The 13,013-nt window shown below is 48.3% G+C and overlaps 1 protein-coding gene across 1 annotated transcript; it reads left to right on the forward strand.

Annotated features, from left to right (window-relative positions):
- Nucleotides 1-1,119: 1,119 nt before the first annotated feature.
- On the forward strand, nt 1,120-5,706 carry PRLHR (prolactin releasing hormone receptor; the record flags this gene model as incomplete). Its single annotated transcript, XM_084753954.1, has 1 exon — nt 1,120-5,706. The coding sequence occupies one exon, from the start codon at nt 1,120-1,122 to the stop codon at nt 2,230-2,232; it is 1,113 nt and encodes a 370-aa protein (XP_084610080.1). The 3' UTR covers nt 2,233-5,706.
- Nucleotides 5,707-13,013: the final 7,307 nt, after the last annotated feature.

A 13,013-nucleotide genomic window follows, 5' to 3' on the forward strand; every position in this document is an offset into this window, starting at 1 on the left:
TATTGGAGCCAAAGTCACAAACCCTTTAACCCCAATCCTGCGCTTCTCTGATCCAGGAGCCCAGGGAGCAAGCCTCAGATCCACAAGAGCTGCGTCGATTTCGACAGTCGCGAGCCCCCCTCACGCAGTACCCACACACCACTCTGCAAGGCGCCCTGGGAGCTGCCCGTGGTGCTGAATTTTTTCCCTTTGTTTGAGAGAGACCTGGGCCCATCTTACTTGGAAAAAAGGGTCAAAGGATCCACTGGAGGGTTATTGCCCTAAGAGATGCCGCATAGCAAATCCCTGCTAGACCCCCCAACTCTAGCGCCTCTGTCAGCTGCAGTTGGAGCTCTGCAGGCTCTGGAGCTGGCCTGTTCTGTCTCCCCTTCGTTCCCCAGTTGTATCTAAAGTCTCCTGTCTTCACAACCTTTCGGACTCTGTGCCTTTTGAGAGTGCACCTCGTGGACCCCACAAATTGGCGTTTCCAGCATCCCTTCTGCCTTCCTCCGGAACACATCCCTCCGGAACAGCTTCTCCAGAGACACTGCACACTTCCGCAGTGGAGATCACCCCTTACAGCTTGGGGCCAGGTTTCTGGCCCCACCCCTTTTTTGTTATATTCCTTCAACACACAACGCTGCTCCCTTTCTCCAAGCCCAGAGTTGGGCAGCAGGCTCCGCCTCCATCTTCCGTAGAAGGGAGAGCCGAGGTGGAGGAAGAGGTGGAGGGGAGGAGCTCCTAGACCCCTCAAAAGCTGCCGGCCCACTGGGAACTACTACATCCCTTAGTAGAAGATAGCAGCCCGAGTGGCTGTCATCGGCTGAGGACCCCGAGGGACAGCAGGCAGTCCACTCCTGCCTTTGAGAGCCCTTTCCAGCCAGCCAAGCCTGCTTACAGGTAGGACCAGCTCCCCTGTCTGTCTGCCTTCGGGGGACCGCGAGAGCTATCCGCGAATACTGGCTGTTTTTAAAGCACCTGTGTTAGGCTTATTTTATAGAGCTCTAAGGACAGCATTTATTGAGTTTGATGTTCTGGGGCAACTTATGTCGAAGAGAGGAGCTGGGTGATAGGGAAGGTATATGAGGGGCTGATGGAAGATGGAAAGTGACAACTTTGATTACCTTTGGACAGGTGGCCATGACCTCACTGCCCACTGGAGCCCCTGGGGACCCCGATTTGTTTTCTGGGCTGCCTCCAGCCGGCTCCACTCCAGCCAACCAGAGCGCAGAGGCCTCGGAGGGCAACGGGTCGGCAGTGGCTCCCAGAGCCGCAGCAGTCACGCCTTTCCAGAGCCTGCAGCTGGTGCACCAGTTGAAGGGGCTGATCGTGATGCTGTATAGCATCGTGGTGGTCGTGGGGCTGGTGGGCAACTGCCTGCTTGTGCTGGTGATTGCGCGCGTGCGCCGGCTGCACAACGTGACCAACTTCCTCATCGGCAACCTGGCCTTGTCCGACGTGCTCATGTGCGCCGCTTGTGTGCCACTCACGCTGGCCTACGCCTTTGAACCTCGCGGCTGGGTGTTCGGCGGAGGCTTGTGCCATCTGGTTTTCTTCCTGCAGCCGGTGACCGTCTATGTATCAGTGTTCACACTCACCACAATCGCTTTGGACCGCTACGTCGTACTGGTGCACCCGCTACGTCGGCGCATCTCTCTGAGGCTCAGTGCCTACGCGGTGCTGGGCATCTGGGCTCTGTCTGCGGTGCTGGCGCTGCCGGCCGCGGTGCACACCTACCATGTGGAGCTCAAGCCCCATGATGTGCGCCTCTGCGAGGAGTTCTGGGGCTCGCAGGAGCGGCAGCGACAGCTCTACGCCTGGGGGCTGCTGCTGGGCACTTATTTGCTCCCCCTGCTGGCCATCCTCCTGTCCTACGTCCGGGTGTCCGTGAAGCTGCGGAACCGCGTGGTGCCTGGCTGCGTGACCCGGAGCCAAGCTGACTGGGACCGAGCGCGTCGCCGCCGCACTTTCTGCTTGCTGGTGGTGGTGGTGGTGGTGTTCGCCGTCTGCTGGCTGCCGCTGCACGTTTTCAACCTGCTGCGGGACCTGGACCCGCGCGCCATCGACCCCTACGCCTTCGGGCTTGTGCAGCTTCTCTGCCACTGGCTCGCCATGAGCTCAGCCTGCTACAACCCCTTCATCTACGCCTGGCTGCACGACAGCTTCCGCGAGGAGCTGCGCAAGATGCTGCTGTCCTGGCCTCGCAAGATCGTGCCCCACGGCCAGAGCATGACCGTCAGCGTGGTCATCTGACGTCACGCTGCCAGGCCTGAGCTGGGGAGCTTCATATCCTTTAGCCCCATTCATCACGAGACCATATTCCCAGCAACACAGTGCGAAAATTCTCACCCAGCTCTCTTGACTAGCTATTTGTCTTGTGTGTGTGTGTGTGTGTGTGTGTGTGTGTGTGTGTGTGTGTGTGTGTGTGTGTTTGTGAAACGTTAGGTGGGCTTTGGAATAGAAGAGCCTGGGGAGAGAAAAGCAGATTTATTAGTTCTTTCTTCTACCCTTGAAAGCAAAATACAGAAAATAATTCAGAAGCAGGTTTTTCTTTTTTCCCCCTCCTTGCTTACAGTGTGGGTGGCATTTAAATGTGGTGCTGGGGTTGGTGAAAAATTTCACCTTACTTTTCTTTCTTTTTTTTTTAAAGGTCCTGGCTGAGGTATAATGACTGTTTTGTCAATCAGAGCCTTGAATTCTCTATGATTTCAGATAAATGTGGATCCCAAATCAATATCCAGGACTTCAATATTTCCTGAATAAGAAAAACCTTTATGCTCCAAAAAGACTTTCCTTTTAAAATCCATTTGACGTTACATTTCGGGAGGTGTTGCTTTTGTCTTCCTTCTAACTGCCCAGGTACCATATTGAAAGGATGAAGGAAGCAGGTCCAGTTCGTAGGAGGCTTGCCTGACCCTGGGCTCAGTTGCTGCATAACAGGATGTGATGATGTGTGTGTGTGTGTGTGTGTGTGTGTGTGTGTGTGTGTGTGTGTGTGTGCCTGCAAGCCCATAACTTAGGAGATGGAGGGAGAAGGACCAGGAGTTCAGGGTAATCCTGGGCTACATAGTGAATTTGAGAGCAGCCTGGGCCATGTGAGAGGAATCTTTTGCTGAAGAGATAGGCAAAAGGAGAAAGATGCGATTCCCCTAAGGACTTATGTGCCTGCCATGCAGACAGACATCGGATGTGTGCACGCATGAGCAGTGTTTACCAGCAGACAGAAACTCAAATATTTGGCTTTGTGAATACTCAGTGTAAACTGTGTGCCACAGCATTCTCCTGCACCCTCTAATTACTGAATTTCAACAGATCAACAGCTGCCATCTGACTGCTCAGCACCTGCTCCCTGGAGATTCTTGCAACATATCAGCCCAGAAGCCAAGGGCTGGAAAAAAAGATTACTTAAGGAAAACACATTGAAAAAAAAAACTTCCACCCACAAGACGCACAGTTCAAATGCTAGTCACTTTCAGGGCTTCAGGAACCGGTGAAGGCTGTTGGGCGTGAGGCTGGGTTGGCGGTCAGCACATTAACCTCTTGAGAGTTCTGATAATGAGGAATGCATCTGGGGTGCCTCAGTAATGGATGCTGAAACAACCACTGTGGGGCCAGTGAGAGAAGTAGCTGTGGGGAGGATACACAGTATCCTGTTCTCAGCCCGGGGCCCTTGAATGTGTGGTATGAGTTATGGTCTGCAGCAAGCCTGTGAGGCTCTAGTGCTTCTCCAATGAAGTCTCCCCTTCTGTTACCTTTGGAAAGAGACTATCTCATGCATCAGAGTGCTGTACGAGAGGTGTGGTACTAAAATGTCTACAGCTGGTGGCGGAGTGAATATTTGCTACTGCGTCAGGCAGCTTTAGAAGTCTTTAGTAGCTACAGGGTCACATTCAACTGAAAAGGGTTGAAGTGGGTTAAGATGGGAGACGGCAGCTTCCTCTGGCAGTGAGATCTAGAGAGAGACCTATATCCCGTGATGCAGTGTACTCCTGCACACAGTGTTACAAGCAACAGCTGTCTTTGTTAGGCATCTCAGGGGCGGGCTTTGCACTTGCTGTTGAGGCTCAAAGCCAGAGCATGCTTTTGATGGGTACATGTGGAGAGAAAGGGAAATGGAGGGACCAAGTGGGATTAGTTAGGGGGAGACCTTGTCTTTTTGTTGAAATTGCTGGTCTCAGCCCTGGCTGCTCTTAGAAACCCCCTGGGGAAACACAAACCAAACAAAAAACAAAACAAAACAAAACACTGATGCCTAATCTCTGTCAAGTCCCCACCCCAATCTAACTGACTTGAGATGGGACTGGAGGGTCTGCAATTTTCAAAGTACTTCTGCAGATTTTAACGTGCAGCCTAAGTACATTTCCTTAAGAACAGCCCTGTTTTCTGTGAAGCTTGCTTTGTTTGTAGCTACCAAAATTGTTAAGAATCTGCACTGGAATTTGACAGAGAGTTACACATCACAGTTGGAGAGTACACTGTCAATCTTTAGTCAGACAATCCCTGATCTATCAGTTTTAGAGAACAATCCACATGATAGAATGTTTGGGCATTCATCTAGCGGTTTCTCCAGTCAGTTCCTGTGTAGCACATTGGTTTAGAAGGAACGTTACTATTCAGTTTTAGTTAAATGCCTTATAAAGCTGCCCATCCTGAAATAGTCCAAGACCTGATTGTTAAGGTGCTAAAAATATAAAATGTCCCCTGATTAAGGCCACACCAACAGTGAGAAGAAAGCAGCCCTCTTAAACTAGAGAAACTGCCACCAGTTTGCCATGCAGTGACTTAAGCTAAAAATTTAAACATTTGTATAGATCTTCCGGGGAGCTGAAAGAGGGTGGTAAACTAGGCTGTGCCTCATAAGCATCTTTGCAAGTTGTGAAATTGGCAGCTGAACGGCAGCTAATTAATTGTCACCCGATGTGACATCTCTTTGGAAGTAGTTTGCCAAACAAAGTGACTTGTAAAGACATCTCTCAGAGATGGGTTCCAGAGAAATCTGCATAGGCTTATACATAGAAATTGTATTTCATAATTCATTTTTTTTTGTTAGTATCAAGTGCCCAAGTTGAGTGAGCAGGTCTATTCCTGCAGGAAGTGAGCGAAGGACAAAGCTGGGAGCTGAGCCAGTTTGGAACTTGGCAGCAGCCTGTCTTCCCAAGGCTGACAAGGGCTTCTCTACTCCTTTTTGCGAGCCTTGTCAGCAGGCCTCACTTTTGGCGCACGATCAATAGATTCGTCTCACCACATCGACAGAGGAACGTTTCAATGTGTGTTGGCAACGGTGACCTTGGAACAGCAGCCGTGAGAGACACTGAAGTAACACTATGCTGACTGATGTAACCCTTCCCGCGTTGCTTCTCTGATGGATGTCCAGGCTGCTCTTTTCACCAGGCCAGTGCACTGTCAGGTTCATTTTCTCTGGTGAGCTACGCAGCCACCTTTGGTGGTTTGCATTCCTGAACATCTCGTAGCCTTTCGGATGCAAGCCCAGGAGCTGACCTCAAGAGCACTCACGTAAGACCATGACTCCATAGTGGGGAGTGGACTCACTATCCATGCCTCACAGAGACAGACTGGCAGTGCCTGTGCTCCCCAAGGCATGTCGGTAATGGATTACGTCCTCCGCACATTGATTTCTTTGCTGTGTATGTATGGTATCTTTGTTGCTGAGTCAGTGTGGGAGTTTCTCAGCCTGGGGCTTGTAGTGTGATTCACATAATAAATAGTAATCAGTCTCCAGTTGTGGAATTAATACATCTATCCAAAATCACCCCAAGAAAATCTTAGCGTCCAACATAGATTTCATCAGTTTTCACTAATTCCAGAGATGAGCAGCCCTCGCTGGCTTTTCTGTAGCCTTCTGGCCCTGGTCTGTGTGATGCTTTTACTGTATGGTACTAAGATCTTCCTATCTCGGAGCAGGAGCATAAATTCACAGGTGCATCAAGGAGAGGTGGAGGATTCCAGCTGCTTCTATGCTGTCATGACTGAAGATAAATATTCAATGGCTGACATTTTATCAACCATTTCCCTCATGTAGCCTGGAAATTTCTAAAATCATACAATATATGGGTCAACAAATAAGATCTAGAGCATTTTAAACCATTAATGACAGAGTCATAAACAAGGTTTTTGGGTGAATATATAGATTATAATTTTAAAATGGACTTATGGCTGGCTAGCAAGATGGCTCATCTGGTTAAAAGGTATTTGCTACCATGACTGACCATCTGGGTTAAATCTCAAGACTCACACGATGGAAAGAGAGAACAGGCCTCTGGTGTTGTCCTCTGACTCTCCACATTCACTCTGTGGCATGCACATACCCCCAAATAAATAAATGCAATAAAAATGAATCTATTTTTTCATGGGGGCAAGGTGGAGAGATGGCTCAGTGGTACTTGCAGCTCATTAGTGAAGAGCTGAGTTTGGATCCTAGCACCTACATGGGGTGTCTCACAAAAGCCCTGTAATTTCAGCTCCAAGGGATCTGACACTTCTTTCTGGTCTTTGAGAGCACCCGCACACGTTCATTTACTCACTCACTCACTCACTCACTCACTCACTCACTCATAAGTAAAATAAAAATAAAAACCATTCACAAATGGATTTATGAACACATTTCCCCTAGACATATTCTTCCTGGACATGAAATGGGCTTGTGTATAGATCCTGGAAAAGGGAGGTGTTCAGACGGCATGGGGGTTAATCATGTTTTCAAAAAAGCCTGGACACTCAGAGTCAGTCTTTGGAGGCAGGGAGCCTCATTGTGACAACCAAGTACAGACATTTCAGCAGGTTCCTTAAAAAACAAAAAACATTTATTTATTTTTATATCTTATGTACATGAGACCTCTATCTGCATGTACACTTGCATGCAGAGAGGGCATCAGATCTCACTATAGATGGTTGTGAGCCAGCCACGACGTGGTTGCTGGGAATTGAACTCAGGACCTCTGGAAGAGCAGCCAGTGCTCTCAGCCACTGAGCCACCTCTCCAGCCCCCTAGCAGGGGCTTTTGAAAATTCCCTCTCCTCATTTTCATTCCTTTATGTTGCTGTTTGTCCTTGCTACTGCTCTATTTATCTATAAAATACCTCCTGTCTGAAGTCGCTCCTTAGGGATACGGCGATGATAGGGTTCAAGCACTCGTCTTCTGTTTGATTCCTGTAAAGGAGAAGCCGTTGACTCCAATGGAGGCATAACAGAAGGCAGCTTGCACCATGAGACCAGGTGTGTCCCGGCCCCAGTGTTGCCTGTATCCTGTGGGGTCTGAGGAGTTCCACCATCAGCTGTTTCACCTCCAAGCTCCAGCCTCAGAAACTTAGGCAGAATTTTCACAGGACCCTTAACTTGATTGACCTCATGGAGGGCTCTCAAGAGGACCTAAGAGGAAAAGGCCAAATGGTTTCATTTGTGCGTCTGGTGTTAAAGACACTGGATCCAGCGGAAGCAACAAGCTTCCCCGCTTTGTTGCTCAGCTCTCACGGACTCCTTTCTCGGCTCGCTGATGGTTAAGTCTCCTGGTTCCGGAACACGTACCCTCCCTCCGGATGGCAGGAATGCCACCACCCCTCTGCTACATCCAGGCAAACGAGAGGGGAAAAAAAAAACCATTTGAGCGGAGAAGACTAAGTCAAGACTTCGGGTTTGAGCTGGGAGTTAGAATTAGGTGCTAGAGTGACACAATCACTCTTACCCTTGGGTCTTCACCCCAGGGGGTGGGGTCAAGGTAAGAGGCGTCCTAGGGTGGGCAGATTCGGTGTCCACGCTATAGCTGGTGTGCTCATAAGCAGGTTCCTTTGAGGAGAAGAGATTTTCCTTCTGAGCCACTGCCCCCTTTCAGCGCAAATGCTCCTCCCATTCCGTGTTGCAGGCAGGTAGAAGAGCAGGGCGCTTGTCAGCTTTATGACTCTGTGGTCAGGTCTCTGTGTGCTCACATTTCCTACCTACTCCACACTCCCTGCCCTTACTTCTCTCTATGATACAATCACAGAGTTTGGTGCATTTATGGTTCAATGTCACTTTTTGGAAGAGGACTGGCCTTTGACAAACTTAGACTGAGACTAGCACTGGGTAGTTTCTTGTCCAGCCCCCTATAGCTGCATCAGAAGAAATGATATGGTCAGACACGGGGTGTCAGTGACTTTTCTCTTTGCTGTGACAAATACCTGACAAGAGAACCGTACGGGAGGAAACACTTATTTTGGTGCCTGGCTTGAGGGTCTAGACCATCGTAGTGGGGGTTGCATCGTAACAGGAGTGTGAGGCAACTGGTCAAACTGCACCTGCAGTCAGGAAGCAGAGAGATGGAGGCTGGTGCCCAGCGCTCTCTCTCTCTCTCTCTCTCTCTCTCTCTCTCTCTCTCTCTCTCTCTCTCTCTCTCTCTCTCTCCCTCATTCAGGGCTCCAGCTCATGAAAGGGTGCCGCCCACACACCATGTAACCTGATCTAGAAATTTCCTTACAGATATGTCTGGAGTTTCTTCTCCTAGGTGATTCTAGACTGTGATTTAAAGTTGACGGTATCACCTCAGTGTAATGTCATCTACCGCGTGAACTCAGAGTGGGATCTTTCCCATAGGAAACAGGTGGCTGGGAGAATCTCCTGTGGGGCTATAAATCCAGAGGGTCAGGGAGAGTAAAGTACTTTGTCCTATCTAATCACAGGTGAGTGTTTTGGCCCACATTTAGATATAGTAGCAGTTCATTTATTGCATAGACGTAAGGTGAGGTGTAGGGACATCCAGGGATGGGGCAATGACCTCAGAATAGAAATAAGAGGGCTGAAATTCCAAGAAGAAGGGTCATTTGGAAGAGACCACCTCTAGAGAAGCAGTAGCCTCTGGGAGAGGAATGGAACCAGCCCCACATATCCCTGTGGAGAGGAAGCCTGTGGCAAAAGTTAAGTTTGCAGGAAACTGGAACTTTCCCAGGCAGGTTCGAGGATCTAAAAAATGACATACGCCGTCCAAATTCAGTAAGGACCTCTCATACTTGACCTTGGGGCACCTAGAGCCTTTGCGGATAAAGTGACGTTTGAGTCAGACTCTAAAGGATGCTTGAAACTTTAAGTAACAAAGAGGGTGCTTTGGACCAACATGCCTCTGGGTTAGCAGAGGTAAGGCAGGGTGATGGCTCACCAGGAGAGTGTAGGCTGTGCCTTAAGAGGAACAAATGGGCTCAGAAAGATAAATAAAGTTGGTTAAATTACTTGGCTTTGCTATGTGTTGGGCATAGTACCAAGGACCTCACATTGTTCTTGTTTTACAGAGAAGAAAACAAACATTTAGAGAATTGAGAAATTTGCCAAGCTGTCACCATGGTATGCAGTAGCACTGGGCTAAGAATTCCAAAGCTACAGCTTTGGAACAATAACATAATCCTTGGATTCAGCCCTGATTGCCTGGCCCTTTGGGAGAGGTAGTAGGGAGCCTTGGAAGGTTCAGAATAAGAGGAAACAGAAAGAATGATTTGCTCAGGACTAAACTCTAGGCCTATGGCAACCAGCAAAGAGTGAGGCCATGTATGAGTTGCTTTCTTCATTGGTATGACCAGATTCCTGACATAGACAGTGTAAGGGATGAAATATTAAAAGTATTAAAATTTAAGTTAATATTTTGACTTATGGTTTTAGTGGCTTCAGTCCACAGTCCTTGGTGCCATCAACTCTAGGCCTGTGGAGAGGCAGACCATTACAGTGTCAGGAACATGTTCGTGATGGATCAGAGATGAGGTGTATACCCTTCAAAGGCTTCCAATGACCTATTTCCTTCAACTAGGCTCTGCCCATTAAAGTTACGCTGCATCTCTTCTTCAGACCTTGATACATGTTCAGGGAAGAACAGAAGTGAAGCAAGCCTGTGCTTTGGCTTCTGGGATGTGGTAAGCTACAGTTTTGGAGACTTGGGCTAAGTAACGACTGATTGCTATTGATTTCTGCCGCAGGTGTTGTGACATTTTGTGTGCCACCAGCTATATCTCAGCAGAAAGCTGCCAGAAAGTTAATTTCTTTCTTTCTTTTTTAATGACCTAAGATATCTGTGAAGCATGGACACCATGAATATGGATGAAAGGTGGCACAGAGACACTCCATGTTCACATACGACCGACCTCATTGAATTTCTTTTTTTTCCTTTTCTCCTGCTAATTCTTTCAGACAATGAAAATAAGGTGGCTTCCCACTCTCCAGCAGGCATCAGGGCTTCCTCTTATGTGGTGGTTCTCAGCCGTCCTAATGCTGTGACCCTTTAACACAGCTCCTCCTGCTGTGCTGACCCCAACCACAAAACTATTTTCACTGCTCCTTCATAACTGTAAATTCGCTACTGCTTTGAGTTGGAATGTAAACAGCTGTGTTTCCTGACCCCACATGTAGAGAATCACTGCTCTTAGGTGAGACCGCCATGGGTCTGCCAAAGAAACCTGTGGTGCTCTTTGCAGATGCCTCCCAAGCAAGGAAGAGACCAGATTTGCCTGCCTTCCTGATCTGTTCCTTTGCTCCCTTCTGGCAAACATTTATTATCCTCCCCTGTTTTTTTGGTATGGCTACTGGTAATTTTCTGCTTGAGTGGAAGGAGGGAGACGCACTGCTGCTTGAATGAATGCCCTACAAAGCACGCAAGTGCAGCAGTCACTTATCAGGCCATTACCACTCAGGTGCCCGTTATGATGATCAGCAGGCACTGATGGGCTGGGGCGGCTCCTGGAGCCCGAGTGGAAACCAGGTTACCTGTACCAACAGGAGAAGGATCCGTGTAAAGCCGGGTCATGTGTCCATCTCTCAGTCTCACTGTTAAGGTGGTTAGGATGTGTGTCTTCACGGTCTATTAAGGGTGAATTGGCTTTGAGTTTCTGTGGTTCTCTGGACACATCTCTATACTCAGCATGTGTTCCCAGAAGTGTGACCAGGTTTGTGGCAGACAAGACAGTGGCTGCCCACCCACAGCTGGTAGAGCAGCTCACAGCTCCACAGTAGTAAAACTGATTTTGAATTTTGTTTCAGGCTGTCAACTCTAGTCCAGGTAAGCACTGATCATGTTACAGATTTCTGGTTGCTGCCCTGCCAGTTGGGCTTGGACAAGACGCTTTTCTAACATTTAAAAAAAGATTTATTTTTATTTAGCATGCATTAGCATTTTTCCTGTATATATGTCTGTGAGAAGGTGTCTGATCCACTAGAAGTGGAGTTACAGCTCCATTGTGAGCCACCATGTTGGTGCTGGGGATTAAACCAGGTCATCCGGAAGAGCAGCCAGTGTTCTTAACCCCTGAGCCCTCTCCCCAGCCCCTCTTTTCCAACATTTAGACATGGAAACATGATGTTGTAATCTACAAAGTCCACATTTGATAACCATACCATTCTGTCTGTCTGTCTGTCTGTCTGTCTGTCTGTCTCTCTCTCTCTCTCTCTCTTTCACACACACACACACACACACATGCCCCTAAGTAAATCATAATTTTTTTTACCATTTTTTATCATTATTATTTTGTACAATAATTCTTAATGACTTTTCTCTTGCTGTGATAGAACACACTGATAAAAAGCAACTTAGAGGAGTGGAATAAAGGATTTGTTTCATCTTATGCTTCCAGGTCACAGCTCATCAGTGAGGGAAGTCAGGGCGGGAACTCAATGTAGGAATCTGAAGGCAAGACTGCTTGCTAGCCCACATAGCATTACCTCTGATGAGGAAAATCAGTCATGGCCAAGGGAGGCCAGCAAGGATCATGAAGAGTGCTGCTTGAGGCTTGCTTGTCTGCAGACTCATACTTAGCTCTCTTTTAAAAATACAGTCCAGGACCATCTGCTCAGGATATGATGCCACCCACAGAGGCCTGGTCCTTCCTACATCAATTAACAGTCAAGACACGCTGTTGACCAATCTGGTTTGGGAAATCCCTCAGTTGAGGTCCGGGTGAGGTGACTTTACGCTGTGTCAAGTTGACAGTTAAAATTCAACTAGGACATTATGTTTCAAGTGTGTTTATTATTTTGTGTTGGCCTGTATTCATAGGTATCTTTAGCCTCAGGGTGGGCATGTCAGTTTGAGATTTTCCCATTGGCTGATCCAGCTACAAAGGCAAACCTCTTTATTCATTGATTAAGAAGTCCTGAAAAGCACTTCAAGTCCAAGATCTCAGAAGGACTCCAGGGAAACATGGATCTAATCCCTTATGGAGAGGATTGGGAGGTTAGAAAGTTGGGGGCTTGCCTTAGGGTACACAGCCCACGCCAGTGCTGGCCTCCGACTCACACAGATCCACTGCCTCTCAGCCTCCCTGAGCACCGGGATTACAGGTGTGCACTGAATAGCAAATAGCCACTGGTCTGGTGGGTTTCAGGGTGCACACCACGGGTATCTGAAGACTCTGACCTCCTGAGGTACCAAACACACACAGACAGACAGATAGATGACACGCAGACACGCACACACTTACACACACAGAGACGGCAGTCAGCAATCAGAGGCTTCATCTCCAGGGAAAGCTTTATAGCAAGGTTGTTGGCCTGTATCCTATGGCCTGTGGGATTCTGAGAGAGGAGAGAGACACCGGAGGGACATATATGTTAGCCTGCTACACAAGAGTTACGTTTGGGTTTCCTATTATTTTACTTTAACTTTTAGTAACATTTAAGAGATGGGAGGTGCTTGTGTGTGTGTGTTCAATGCAAAGAAACTTAGGTGTCAAGAGGCGCGCTTGTCTCCCCGGAGAATTCCAGCAATGAGCTTGTAGTGTGTGCCGTTGGGTACTATTATGAGCGGAGTGGGTGACCTCGTCCACTTCCTCTCCTTGGACCAGGCTTAAATGACAGACTAGGGATGTCCAGCGCTGCTAGCCTTGTTCTCAATCTGTGGACCTGTGTTCAAATCCTCTGAGAGTTTTCCTGACTGTCCTTACAACCCAGAGAAGTTGTGATGCTGAAGAGACAGAGCCCATGTCTCATCTTCTGCTCTTCTCAGAGAGCCCAGCCAGCATCTACAAGTATAAGAGGGTGAGTGTGTGAATGAACGAGGGAGTAAATGCAGGAAG

The sequence above is a fragment of the Acomys minous genome (assembly GCF_964271855.1).
Source record: "Acomys minous genome assembly, chromosome: 2".
In the NCBI taxonomy this organism is placed as follows: domain Eukaryota; kingdom Metazoa; phylum Chordata; class Mammalia; order Rodentia; family Muridae; genus Acomys; species Acomys minous.